This window comes from Canis lupus, chromosome 28 (genome assembly GCF_011100685.1).
Source record: "Canis lupus familiaris isolate Mischka breed German Shepherd chromosome 28, alternate assembly UU_Cfam_GSD_1.0, whole genome shotgun sequence".
Classification (NCBI taxonomy): Eukaryota; Metazoa; Chordata; class Mammalia; order Carnivora; family Canidae; genus Canis; species Canis lupus.
The window spans coordinates 15,926,897-15,941,651 of record NC_049249.1 but is presented as its reverse complement, the minus strand read 5'-3'; the positions used below and the strand labels follow the sequence as shown (position 1 = coordinate 15,941,651).

At 42.9% G+C, this 14,755-nt stretch overlaps 1 protein-coding gene and 1 long non-coding RNA gene across 3 annotated transcripts in view; one reads left to right on the top strand and one right to left on the bottom strand.

The window, feature by feature from the left end:
- TAF5 (TATA-box binding protein associated factor 5) overlaps window positions 1-2,861 on the bottom strand; it is a 15,987-nt gene extending 13,126 nt beyond the window's left edge. The window contains exon 1 of the mRNA XM_038578680.1: window positions 2,280-2,861. Coding sequence (XP_038434608.1) covers window positions 2,280-2,841 — 562 coding nt within the window. The 5' untranslated portion in view covers window positions 2,842-2,861. The remainder of the gene's footprint in view (window positions 1-2,279) is intronic.
- On the top strand, window positions 2,784-14,755 carry LOC111093007. Of its 2 annotated transcripts, none has more exons than XR_005380532.1 (3): window positions 2,784-3,055; window positions 3,174-3,314; window positions 14,611-14,755. It is a non-coding gene; the product is annotated as an uncharacterized LOC111093007 (long non-coding RNA). The 2 variants fall into 2 exon arrangements; XR_005380531.1 differs by lacking the exon at window positions 14,611-14,755 and adding an exon at window positions 5,692-7,107.

The window sequence follows — 14,755 nt, the reverse complement described above, 5'->3', positions numbered from 1 at the left end:
CAAACTCTCTCCCCCACACAATCACACAATCTTATAATGGGATTTTCACTTCGTTTCAGTCACCCATCCAAAACTCCTTCAGCTTATCCATATCTTAAAATAAAATTTTCAAATCAGTAACAAAAAGGTTCAATATTTTTCCTGCAGCTACTTCAAAGACAAATTTCATAATACATGGTATGTGCAAATCAAACAACTATGTTAACCTTCTCTCAAGGTTCAGTGTAAATGGCACCCATGGCTACCAAGCGCTGCCCTGAAGTAACATTCTCAGATCTCTGAACTGAGTATTATAACTTTCTTGTAACACATCCTATTCTGCAGGATATGTATATATCTATCACTCCTTATAAAATGCAAGCATTTCAAGGGTGGGAAGGATGAGCCTTATTCATGTTTTCAAAAGATAACTCAATTTACATGCTTAAAATAATCTCCATAAATACCATTCCAAGGCAGAAAACATGAGTATTTGGGGATCCCTAGGTGGCTCAGCGATTTAGCGCCTGCCTTTGGCCCAGGGTGTGATCCTGGAGTCCTGGGATCGAGTCCCACATCGGGATCCCTGCATGGAGCCTGCTTCTCCCTCTGCCTCTCTCTCTGTGTCTCTCATGAATAAATAAAGTCTTTTTTAAAAAGGGGGAAAAAAAAAACATGAGTATTTATTTGTAATAAAGCAATACCAAACAATGATACACCTGCCAATCTAATCAGTCTCATTGTTGCAAAATTTTAAGTTGCAATTATAATACTTCTGTATTCTTCACTATACAAATGTTATAAGTTCTTTTGGTTACTCAGATGGCCTCTTTTCCTCCTTACTGGTTTCTGAGTTATAATAGGTCAAGTTTCTGAAAATATGAGAGATTATAGAAAAATAACCAACATAATTCATCCATCTTATAGTTCATTCACAAAGTTTAGCATTCAGAAAAGATTCCTCTAAATCACATTTTTGCACATTTCTATTTAAGGGATACAAGGATACATATTCACACTTCACTTCTGGCAATGCTACAAGACTAGGTCTCACATAAATACAGATCTATTTGGCTAGAGGCTCTGCACTGGATAACTGCATTCAATAAACGTTTATTATCACCTCAGGATCACCTTTGAGTCCTCATGCTGTGTATGAATTTTACTGCGTGGACTTTGCAACTACAGTTGCTAGGAAAAGGCTGGGAAGGGAGGTCTCAGGTGTTAAGTGTTAGGCATAAACTTAATAGTGCCAGGCATTTTATATATATTATAGATGAGCCTCACTATAATTCATTTAATAAAAACAACAACAACAACAACAACAACAACAACAAAAACCCAACCTCAACCTCAGGAAGAATCAGCATCACATAAGTAAAAGCAACAGAGATAGAGAGTCTGAACCCTGGTTTGTCCAAAACATATTCCTAAATGAATAGTTCTCAAACGTTGCCATACATCAATACCCCCTTAGAAGCATATATTCAAAAATGGAGATTCCTGGGCAGCCCAGGTGGCCCAGCGGTTTAGTGCTGCCTTCAGGCCAGGGCCTGACCCTGGAGACCTGAGATCCAGTCTCACGTCGGGCTCCCTGCATGGAGCCTGCTTCTCCCTGTGCCTCTGTCTCTGCCTCTCTCTCTCTCTTTCTGTCTGTTATGAGTAAAGAAAAAAAAATTTAAAAAAAAAAAGGAGATTCCTACAGATTCCTCTACACGATCTGATTCACCAAGTCTGAAGTGATGTGCAAAAATCTGCATTCCCCCAAAGGTTTAACTAGTGATAGCCTATAGTTTGAGAAATACTGCTTCACTATGTTCCATCACTCCCTGGCTATTCAGTCCAAAGCGAGTCTCTTGGCTTTTCCGAGTCCGTTTTCTTATAGAGGTAATGTCTAGCTCAGAGTGGAATTGTGAGAATTAGGATATATAAGGTATTTTTAGTAATTACTTAAAGAAGACAGCACAGTTCTGTATAAATAGTGTTAATGCAGACCTGCCAAAGCTTAAGAGCCCCCCAAAGAAGAAAGGGACCGAAAGCCTGAAGGTCCCCGCCTCTAGGCGCCCACCCTCCCCAGACATCCCACTGCTCAACTGCTCTCCTCAGCCTCTCACTGGAACTGACAGCTTGGAAGAGGGTTTGACTGCGCAGCCGGCGCACCAGAGAAAGGGGCGGGCATGTGGCCCTAGAGGCGGGCCCAGGAAATTCAAAACAAGCCCGCAGAGGTGCAGGCCTGCCAGGCTCTGCCTTCCCGGCTTGCTCCCTTCCGCGCCCTGCCTCCCCGGGACTCCGCGGCTCACCTTTCCCGGGAGCCGGAGGACCGGTCGCTAAGCCCGAGACGGCGGGGGCCCCTGAAGCGCCGGTGCCCGGAGGGTCAGGGGCCGCGGGGCCGGGGGCCGAGGCTGTGACCCGGCTGAGAAGCGCGCTAGCCGCCTCCGTACCGGCGCCGTCCGCCTCTCCCGGGGCTCCGGTGCCCGCCACTGCTTCCTCCAGCAGCCGGGCCTCACGGCGCAGCGCCTCTTCGGCCTCGCGGAGGTTACTCTGCCGCAGGAACTGCAGCACGGCCAGCAGAGTCTGTCGGTCGTGGGGGGCGCCGGCCTCCGGAGCAGCGGCGGGCACCGGGGCCGCCCCCGCCGGAGCAACGGCGGAGACAGCCACCGAGGGTTTGGGGGTCCCACCATCCCCGCCGGCCGACGACGCCGCCGCCGCAACGTTCCCGCCGCCGCCGTTGGGGCCGTTGTTGGTAGTGCCGCCGCCACCCTCGCCAGTGCCGTCCCCCGCCTGCGGAGGTAGCAGCGTCGGCGGTCCCTCTGGCTCTAACTTGACCGCCACCTCCGTCTGCTCCTCCGCCAGCGCCGCCATCTTGCGGCTGAGCCACCTCGCGCCGTCAAGCGTGATTGCGTTTTCACCACATGGAGGGCGGGGAGGAGCGTTTTACGACACATTGGGAAGGCACTATACGGCAGTAGGAGGGGCGAGAAGGGAGGAGAAAAAGAACAGGAGCGAGAGCAGTTTTCGAAAGCGAGTGACAGAAAGGCAGGAAGTGGGAGGTGGCGACCGCCTGTAACATTTGACTGTAATAACTACCATTTATTGCAGACCCGCTATTTTTAGGCACCGTGAGAGACATTTTACATTGTATGACCTCCTTTAATTCAACAATCTCACAAGGCAGTATTATCCTCTCTTTACAGGTGACTCAACCGGGACCCAAAGAGGTTAAACAACTTACTTGCCACAGTCACGCAGGAAGAAAGTGAAAGCGTCAAGATTCGAATCCAGGTCTCTAACTCAGAAGCATATCCCATAGCCAGAAGAAGTCTTCTGAGATACTGGTAATGTTTTATATTTTGATCTGTGTGGTGGTGACTTTTTTTTTTTTTAATTTTTACCTTCATAAAAAAGAAACAAGCTAAAGGTATGAGTTTTGTGAACTTTACAGCATGTATGTTATAATTCAGTAAAATTATCTAAATTTTGTCATTGTGAAATGGGTACATTCTGTATTCGTGCTGTTAAACTTTATTACAAATAAACTGCGGTTTTTTAAAAGATTTTATTTATTTATTCATGAGAGACACAGAGAGAGACAGAGAGAGAGAGAGGCAAAGACACAGGCAGAGGGAGAAGCAGGTTCTATGCAGAGAGTCTGCCGTCGGACTCCATCCCGGGTCTCCAGGATCACGCCCTGGGCTGAAGGCGGCGCTAAACCGCTGAGCCACTCGGGCTGCCCCAAACTGCGTTGTTTTAAGATTTTATTTATTTATTCAAGAGAGATACAGAGACAGACCGAGTCATAGGCAGAGGGAGAAGTAGGCTCCCTGCGGGGAGTCTGATGTGGGACTCTATCCCAGGACCCCGGGATCACAACCTGAACCAAAGACAGATGCTCCACTACTGAACCACCCAGGTGTCTCTAAACTGTGTTTAATTGCATACTTTTTAAAATAGTATGTGCCATTTTGGAATATGCTTCAGAAGTTATACAACCCTGCTGCATATTGAATCTTTTTATTTTATTTTATTTTAAAGATTTTATTTGTTTATTCATGAGAGAGAGAGAGAGGCAGAGACACAGGCAGAGGGAGGGGCGCCTGGGTGGCTCAGCGGTTGAGTGTCTGCCTTCAGCTCAGGGCATTATACTGGGGTCCCAGGATCGAGTCTCACATCAGGCTTCCTGCATGGAGCCTGCTTCTCCCTCTGTCTGTGTCTCTGCCTCTCTCTCTGTATCTCTCATGAATAAATAAATAAAATCTAAAAAAAAAAACAGGCAGAGGGAGAAGCAGGCTCCATGCAGGGAGCCCGATGTGGGACTTGATCCTGGGTCTCCAGGACCAGACCCTGGACTGAAGGCGGCACTAAACCGCTGAGCCACCTGGGCTGCCCTTGAATCTCATTTTAATCTCAAAATTCTGGGGGATAGATGCAGACAAGAAATGTGAGCTGCAGAATTGGGAAGATCTAGCATAGTTATTCACATTGTTGTTTTTCAGTCCTTTTTTTTTTTTAATTTATTTATGATAGTCACAGAGAGAGAGAGAGAGAGGGGCAGAGCAGGCTCCATGCACCGGAAGGCCGACGCAGGATTCGATCCCCGGTCTCCAGGATCGCGCCCTGGGCCAAAGGCAGGCGCCAAACCGCTGCGCCACCCAGGGATCCCTTGTTTTTCAGTCCTACTGGCTTTCCTCAACCCTGTGTGGTAGCTGAATGACTAGGATCAGGTTACTTAAGTTGCTCAATTTCTAAAAGAGGGATAATAATAGTACCTAGCTCACAGAATTGTGTAAGGATTAAATGAGATAATAATGTATATTTGATACCTAACACATAACAGTTATTGGTTATTTTTCCTTCACCTTAAAAGCTGTTCTGTAAATGTTTGATAAAGTCCAATTATGATGTTCAGGGTGATCTCAAGACTGGAATATGAAACTAATCTAATTGGATATCTCAAGTAAGATCATGAAATATGCTGGGAGTGTGGGGAAGTGGAAGATAACTAAGAATGGTTACTATTTTTTTAAATTATTTAAAAGATTTTATTTATTTTGAGAGAGAAAGTGTGTGTGCAAGAGAGCATGAACAAGGGGAAGGGCTCCCACCTAGCAGGGAGCCTAATGCAGGGCTTGATCCTGAGATCCTGGGATCATAACCTGAGTGGAAGGCAGATGCTTAAGAGAGTGAGCCACCCAGGTGACCCAGCATATTTTTTTTAAGATTTTGTTTTATTTTTTAAGTAATCTCTACATCCAATGTGAGACTCGAACTCACAACCCCAAGATCAAGAGCTGCATGCTTCACCAACTAAACCAGCCAGGCGCCCTTTTTTTTTTTTTTTTTTTTTAAGATTTGGTTAGCATTTACCCAATACTGATCAATATAGAGAAAACCTGAATCTCATGTGCACACTTATGATATGGGGAGAATTTGCCTTTTCCTTAGGATCATTCAACTAATTTTTCTGATTCAGTATTCATTAAATAACCTGATAATTAATTGGCAAATAAATTGAGTTCTTAGATGAAAGATGCCATGAATAACACATTCAGGCATGTTTATTTTTCCCTGGAAAGTTGTCTTACCCTCTTATAAATAGTAAATTAACATTCTGATGTATTTGTTAGTCTCAAGAATCTGATCCTGGGAACTGGATCTGCTTCTACAGCTGAAGCCCAGATACTGGGACTCACAAAAGTAACTTTCCTTTTGTAGGGTCTACCTTTCAACTACCTTTGTCTCTTAAGTGCAAAAAAGTGTGGATTGGGACTTCAGACAAGGTTACTTCAAATAGATTGGTTTTCCTGTTATGCCACAATAGAGATAAGTATATTGAGTAACTGCAAGGCCCACTTTTAATTTTTGTTGCTCTTTTCCCCTGTCTTTTTAATCCCTACTCCCATTCTTCTATTCTCTTCCTGGGATGTTTTAAGAAGTCTAGTGTCAATCTGTATCTTTTTCCTTTACAGAAGAGCTACTCTTTCTCTCTGAATGTTTCTTTTTCTTCTTCCATGTTATTTCATTTTACTTTAATGTAAAGTAAAGTAAACATAAAGCCACTGGTGGCTCAGTGGTTGAGCGTCTGCCTTCCGCTCAGGGTGTGATCCCAGGATCCAAGGATCGAATCCCACTTCGGGCTCCTTGCAGGGAGCCTGCTTCTCTCCCCCCCCCCCCCCCGCCCCCATGAATAAATAAATCTTTTTTTAAAAGTCTATCTCCCTGAAAGCTTGTTTCTACCCACTTTTTCTTCCTTTGATAATATCTGTATTCCAGCCTTTAACAAATATCATCATTTTTCCTACAAAAATAAGCCACATCATAGAAAGGAGAACAAAGAAAAACTATATTAATCCCAATACTCTAACATAACATGGATATCATTGTGTCACTATTTTTTTCACAATTGTAACCATATGTATTTCTATCATGTTATTATAGCCTTCATAACCATCATTTTAATGATTGCACAGAATTCTAACAGAGACAGTCATAATTTTTCATGACTTATTTAATCATTTCCTCACTGAAAAATATTTAAATTATGCCCCAATCATACCATAAACAATGATAAACTACTTTTTCATTTATTTCTTAGGTAGAGACTCCCAGAGCAGGATTGCTAAAAGATAAAAAGGTGTAAACACTTTTCAAAGTCTTGATATATGGGGGATCCCTGGGTGGCTCAGCGGTTTAGCACCTGCCTTCGGCCCAGGGCGTGATCCTGGAGTCCTGGGATCAAGTCCCATGTTGGGCTCCCTGCATGGAGCCTGCTTCTCCCTCTGCCTGTGTCTCTGCCCCTCTCTCTCTCTCTCTCTCTCTCTCTCTCTCTCTCTTTCTGTCTCTCATGAATAAATAAAATCTTAAAAAAAAAAAACCTTGATATGTGTTAACAAGTTGCTTTGTTTAAAGTTGTACTAATTAAACTGTCCTTAGCAATAAGAGGGCCTATTTTCATGGCATCCTTATGTTTCATTGTTTACCATTGCTTAAAATAAAATAATAAGTTGTTTCAAATGTGACCAAAATGTAAATGTTTATACCTTGAGACCCACCAATTCCAATGCTAGAATTATGGAAATAATCTGGTAAGCATGTGCAAGGATCTCCACTATAGACTATGACAGTGTGATACCAGGTATCTTTTTCTTTAAGATTCATTTGTTTATTTGGGGGGGGGGGGGACACACAGGGAGAGGGAAGGGCAGAGGGAGAGAGAGAACCCAAGCAGACTCCCTCCTGAGCACAGAGCCTGATATGGGGCTTGATCTCACAGCCCTGAGATCATAACCTGAGTCAAAATCAAGAGTCAGACACTTGGGGCGCCTGGGTGGCTCAGCGGTTGAGCATCTGCCTTCAGCTCAGGGCCTGGTCCAGGAGTCCCAGGATCGAGTCCCACACTGGGCTTCCGGCAAGGAGCCTGCCTCTCTCTGCCTCTCTCTCTGCCTCTCTCTCTGTGCCATGAATGAATGAATGAATGAATGAATGAATGAATAAATAAATAAATAAATAGTTTTTTTAAAAAAAGAGTCAGACACTCAACTGACTGAGCCACCCAGGTGTCCCTCTACATTTCCTCTTGACGATTCTCCAGCATCTTAAACATAATATATGCAAAACTGGACTCCAAACTGGCTCCTTCTCTGTATTAGTAATTAGCAATACCTTCATCCTGATTTCTTAAGCCAGAAACCCAGGGCTCATTAACTTATATTCAGTCTGCTCCAAGTCCTAGTTTGAAACAGCCCTCTATTCTAACAATTTGTCTCCCTCTTCATTGCCATCATCCTAGACCAAACTATTCACATTAATCATCTGGATTATTGCAGCAGGCTCCTAAAGGGTCTCGTAACTTCTTTTCTTCCCCCTTGTATTAGTTTCTGAAGCTGATTTAACAAATTATCACAAAATTGGTGGCTTTAAACAGAAATCTGAAGTCAAGTTGTCAGAAGGGCAGCGTTCCCTCCTAAGGCTCTAGGGAATAACTGGGATTCCTGCATCTTCTACCTTCTGATGATTGCTGGCATCCTTTGGTGTTCCTTGGCTTGTGACGACATCACTCCAATTTCTATCTTCCTACCATCTTCTTTGTGTGTCTCTTTTTATTTCTCTCCTAAAAAATTTGTTTTAGAAAGAAAGAGACAGCATGAGTGGGAAGGGTAGAAGGAGAGGGAGAGAAAATCTCCAGCAGACTCCATACTGAGCACAGAGCCCAATGCTGGGCTGGGCTCAATCCCAGGACCCTGAGATCTTGACCTGAGCTGAAACCCAAGAGTCAGACGCTGAACTGACTGTACCACTCAGGTGCCCTACCGTCTGCCTGTTTCTTTTCTTTTTTCTTTTCTTTTCTTTTCTTTTCTTTTCTTTTTTCTTTTCTTTTCTTTTAAGATTTTGTTTATTTATTCATGAGAATACACAGGGAGGAGAGAGAGAGAGGCAGAGACACAGGCAGAGGGAGAAGCGGGCTTCATGCAGGGAGCCCAATGTGGGACTGGGTCCGGTCCGCGGTCTCCAGGATCACACACTGGGCTGAAGGCGGCGCTAAACCACTGAGCCACCAGAGCTGTCCCCTCTGCCTGTTTCTTTTTTTTTTTTTTTTTCCCTCTGCCTGTTTCTTCTGAGAACACTTGCCATTGGATTTAGGGCCCACCTCAATAATCCAGGATTCTCTTCTCATCTCAAGATCCTTATTTTTTTTAAGATTTTATTTATTTATTCATGAGAAACACACAGAGAGAGAGGCAGAGACACAGGCAGAGGGAGAAGCGGGCTCCATGCAGGGAGCCGGATGCAGGACCGATCCTGGGACTCCAGGATCATGTCTCGAGCCAGCCAAAGGCAGACACCCAACCGTCCCTCAAGGTCCTTACTATTTATTTATTTATTTATTTATTCATTCATTCATTCATTCATTCATTCATTCATTCATTTATGAAAGACATAGAGAGAGGCAGAGACATAGGCAGAGGGAGAAGCAGGCCCCATACAGGGAGCCTGATGTGGGACTTGATCCCAGGACTCCGGGATCACACCCTGAACCAAAGGCAGGCGCCCAACCACTGAGCCACCCAGGCGTCCCTGAAATTTAAATTTATTTAAAGTTTTACATGCCTGAGGCACCTGGCTGGCTCAGTCTATAGAACATGCAACTCATGATCTTGTCCTGAGTTCAAGCCCCACTTTGGGAGTGGAGATTACATTAAAAAATTTTTTTTAAATCTTTAAAATTTTACATGCCTATAACTGCTCAGTGCCTTGCCACTTCAGTTATCATAATATAAACTCTTTCCCTTGATTCAAGTCTCCTGCCTAACCTGAAGCCTGTCTCTCCAACCTCAACACGCATACATCTGCTACATACTTTGCCTAGGCAGCTGTTCCCCCTCTATTTCCATCTTCTTACGGTTAATTCCCATTATACCTTCTTTCTCCAGAGGTTTGACTATCTACTGCTGTGGTAGTTGACCCCTAACACTGGAATACTAATTTTTCTACAACTGGGGTCAGCAAACTATAGTCAGTGGGCCAAACTTGGCCTGCTGCCTTTCTTTATAAATCAACTTTTATTGGCACAAAGTCAGAGTTATTTGTTTATATATTATCTATGGCTGTTTCTGTGCTACAGCAGCAGAACTGAGTGGCTGAAACAGAGGCTAAATGTCCCACAAAGCCAAACATATTTCCTGTGAGGAACTTTCCAGAAAAAAATTTGCCATTCTCTGTTCTAGGCTTAATTTCCTGTTTAGTGTTCTCAGATCCACTATTTGGTTTTCTCTTGTTCACAATACTCAGCGGGTGCCTATGCCCAGTCTAATACTATTGCCTGGCAGACTGGGTGATTACATCGGCCTCTCTCTCCCTCTCTTGGTCTCTCTCTTCTCTGCCCTCCCTCTCTCTCCCTATCCGAATATGCTATTCTTCATGAACAAGTTGAGTATGATACATTTTTACAATAGTTTATACACACAAAAACTCTTATTATTAATTATTTTTTAAGGACAGGAAAGAACTAACATGCCTTACACATGATGATAATGTGCACCAGACATATCTGTAGATTCATGAAAGCATATCAGAAAAACTATGCTTTTTTAAAAAAAATATATTTTATTTATTTATTCATGAGGGACACAGAGAGGGAGAGAGAGAGAGGCAGAGACACAGGCAGAGGGAGAAGCAGGCTCCATGCAGGGAGCCTGATGTGGGACTCAATCCCAGGACGCCAGGATCACTCCCTGGGCCAAAGGCAGGCACTAAAACTCCTAAGCCACCCAGGGATCCCCCACAAAAACTATGCTTAATCTTATTTAGTCTCTCTTTCTTGGGTCCAGTGTCTTTTTACATGAAGGCTTTGTTATAATTATTCAGGAATTATTTCTATTATACAAGTTTTGTAATTTTTTTTTTATCTTCTGAGTCTTTGAACATAATTTTGAAAAGAAGAAATAATGTAATCATTTCCATAGCCATAATATACCATTTTCATATTTGCTAATGTACTCTCACTTTATTTAGCTATTACATTTAAGTCTATGATCCGGGACGCTTGGGTGGCTCAGTGGTTGAGTGTCTGCCTTCAAGTTAGGGCATGATCTTGGTCTGGGGCTCGAGTCCTGCATCAGGCTTCCTGAGAGGAGCCTGCTTCTTCTGTCTGTTTCTCTGACTCTCTCCCTGTGTCTCTCATGAATAAATAAAATCTTAAAAAAAAAAAAAAAGTCTAGGATCCATTAAAACTAATTTTTGTAGATGATAAGAAGTAGAGGTCCAACTTCATTCTTTTGCATATGGATATCCAGTTATCCCAGCACCATTTGTTGAAATTCTCGCCCCTTTGGATGTTTTGGAAACTTTGTGAATAACCGGGGGGATCCCTGGGTGGCTCAGCGGTTTAGCATCTGCCTTTGGCCCAGGGCGCGATCCTGGAGTCCCGGGATCGAGTCCCACAACAGGCTCCCTGCATGGGCCTGCTTCTCCCTCCTCCTGTGTCTCTGCCTCTCTCTGTCTCTATGTCTATCATAAATAAATAAATCTTTAAAAAAAAAAAAAGAAACTTTGTGAATAACCAATGGACTATAAATGTGAAGGTTTATTTCTGTACTCTGAATTCTGTTTGATCTGTAGGTTTGTCATTAAGCCAGTACCACAGTGTTTTGATTACTGTAGCTTTGTAATAGGTTTCAAAATTGGAATGTGTGTGCCTCTAACTTCATTCTTCTCTTTCAAGATGGTTTTGGCTATCCTTGGTCAATTTTTTGTAGCAAAAATAACAAAAATGAGTGCATGCATCCACTACCTTTAATCAAATTTAGTACTGCTCTTACAAATCTCTATAATGGAATTCTAAGGAGGCTGTTTGGGATCGGGTACTTGGAAAGACAAAGGAAAACACTTTTTATTTTTTATTTTTTTAAATTTTTTTTAGGAAAACACATCTTATTTACTTATTTATTTTTTAATTTTATTTTTATTTATTTATGAGAGACACAGAGAGAGAGAGGCAGAGACACAGGCAGAGGGAAAAGCAGGCTTCACGCAGGGAGCCTGATGGGGGGGACTTGATCCTGGGACTCCAAGATCACTCCCTGGGTCAAAGGCAGGAGCTAAACTGCTGAGCCATCCAATTGTCCCAAGGAAAACATGTTTTAATTGGGAAAGCTACCATGATGCTTAAAACCTTTGAAATCTAAAAAAAAAAAAAAAAACCTTTGAAATCTGACTTGTTTGAGAGGAATCTAAAGTTTGATTTTCTTTCACAAATACACTTTGTTGTATAACACCAGAACATATGATATGGGGACACCTGGGTGGCTCAGCGGTTGGGCACGTGCCTTTGGCTTGGGTCGTGATCCCAGAATCCAGGATTGAGTCCCACATCGGCTCCCTGTGAGGAACCTGCTTCTCTCTCTCTCTCTCAGTCTGTCTCTCATGAATAAAGAAATAAATCTTTAAAAAAAAAAAAAAAAGAGAGGGATCCCTGGGTGGCGCAGCAGTTTAGCGCCTGCCTTTGGCTCAGGGTGCGTCCTGGAGATCCGGGATTGAATCCCATGTCGGGCTCCCGGTGCATGGAGCCTGCTTCTCCCTCTGCCTATGTCTCTGCCTCTCTCTCTCTCTCTCTCTCTCTCTCTGTGACTATCGTAAATAAATTAAAAAAAATTAAACAAAAATAAAAAATAAAAAAATAAAAAAGAGAGAGAGAGAGAGAGAACATATGATTTGTAGGACTTGAGCACCAGTACAGAATTTTAGATTATTAGCCATATGATCCTTGAAATCAAGACAAAGCTATGAGTTTCAGGAACCCTCATTATATTAGCAAATTAGCACAAGAAATAGGTATAAATAATACCTTCAAGTCCTGACTTTATTTTTTTTAAGATTTTATTTATTTATTCATGAGAGACACAGAGAGAGAGAGGCAGGACACAGGCAAAGGGAGAAGCAAGCTCCATGCAAGGAGCCCGATGTGGGACTCGATCCTGGGACTCCAGGATCATGCCCCAGGCCAAAGGCAGGCACTAAACCGCTGAGTCACCCAGGGATCCCCTTTAAGTCCTGACCTTGATTGGAGTCTATCATTTGGGTCAGAATTGTATCCATAATTATTTATATGACATATACATTTGATGATTTGAAACTGTTTTAATAATACTTTTTGAAATTAATATTAATACCAGAAAGTCCTCTGTTTTTTTTTTTTTTTAATTTTATTTTATTTAAGCAATCTCTACACCCAACATGGGACTCAAACTCACAGTCCTGAGATCAAGACTCATGCTCTTCTGACTGAGCCAGCCAGGTGTCTCAGCCTTTTGGGTTTTGTTTGGTTGGCTCGTTGTTTTTGTTATTGTTGTTGTTATTGTATTGGAGATTCAGGTCTCCATCCCAGGACCTTGAGATCATGACCTGAGCTGAAGGCAGATGTTTAATGGACTGAGCCCCCCAGGAGCCCAGCCCTTTGGTTTTTAATCTGTTTTTAAAAATTAAAGTCTTTGGTGAATTATTTACTTACAAACAAAGAACACCAGGAAATCACTCAAGGAACATTTATGGATTTCTTGATTCCCCAATCAGTTCCACAATATTAGTCATGGATCTGCTTTAAAAATTTCGTAGGGGATGCCTGGGTGGCTCAGCGGTTTGGCCCCTGCCTTTGGCCCAGGGCGTGATCTCGGAGTCCCAGGATCGAGTCCTATGTTGGGCTCCCTGCATGGAGCCTGCTTCTCCCTCTTCCTGTGTGTCTCATGAATAAATAAATTAAATCTTTAAAAATAAATAAATAAAATAAATAAATAAATAAAAATGAAAATTTCATACCCAGAGACCCATTATCCTTCACAATCAACCAATCTCTGTCATCTCCTAGTGAATTAATATGTGAAACTTTTTAACAGTTTTTAGACATGATTTTTTTTTTCTGAGTAGGCTCTACACCCAACATGGTGCTCAAATTCACAACTGCAAGAACAAGAGTCACAATGCTCCAGTGACTGAGCCAGCCAGGCACCCCTAGATATGATTTTCTGTTTGAAATGTCAAAGCAATGCCTCCCCTCAAAAAACTCAGTTCTAAAGCATCTTGGTCTAATCATCATACAAGGAGTACAATTACTGATTGTGTTAGATCCACTTTTGCTGTTTTACATTTCCACCATTTTAACAAGTTAGCATCCAGGAGAGTGAAGTTCTCAATCTAGGATATGATTCAATTCTGATGCCTTGTCAAAATGTAAAGGTCTCAGATAAGCGCTCAAAATACAACTTTGATGTGGAAACGCACTTGGGTCACAATGGAGATACAAGAAATTCTCATTTTATGAAATAGATATGTTCTGGAAGCCCTCGCATATTATAAATATCACATAATTAAGCCATTTACCATATGGATTAGCTGATCTACCATGGAAACATAGCCATAAGGACATATTTATTTATTAAGAGATTTATTACAAGGAATTTCTTTACACAATTGTGGGGGCTTGGGCAGGTATGAAATCTGTAGGGCAGGGATGCCTGGGTGGCTCAGCGGTTTAGCGCCACCTTCAGGCCGGGGCCTGATCTTGGGGACCTGGGATCGAGTCCCACATCGGGCTCCCTGCATGGAGCCTGCTTCACCCTCTGTCGGTGTCTCTGCCTCTCTCTCTCTCTCTCTCTCTCTCTCTCTGTGTCTCTCATGAGTAAATAAATAAAATCTTAAAAAAAAAAAGTCAACCGATTGCAGCTGTTAATTATATCTACAAATACCTTCACAGCAATACCTAGGTTAAGTGTTTGAATCACTGTGCACTATAGCCTAGCCAAGATGACACATAAAACTACCTTTTGCGGGATCCCTGGGTGGCGCAGCGGTTTGGCGCCTGCCTTTGGCCCAGGGCGCGATCCTGGACACCCGGGATCGAGTCCCACGTCGGGCTCCCGGTGCATGGAGCCTGCTTCTCCCTCTGCCTGTGTCTCTGCGCCTCTCTCTCTCTCTCTCTCTGTGTAACTATCATAAATAAATAAAAATTAAAAAAAAATGTTTAAAAAAAAAAAATAAAACTACCTTTTGCACCAGAGGATTGACAAAACCTGAAGATATTTCTGTTTACCAATTAAACAGACACAACCCAGTGATAATAATGCAAGTTCATAATTCATTTAGCTTGCCGGCTTTGAAAATATGCAATTCTTGGGACGCCTGGGTGACTCAGCAGTTGGGCATCTGCCTTGGGCTCAGACCATGATCCTGGACTTCCAGGATGGAGTCCCGCATCAGGCTTCCTCCAGGGAGCCTGCTTCTTCTGCCT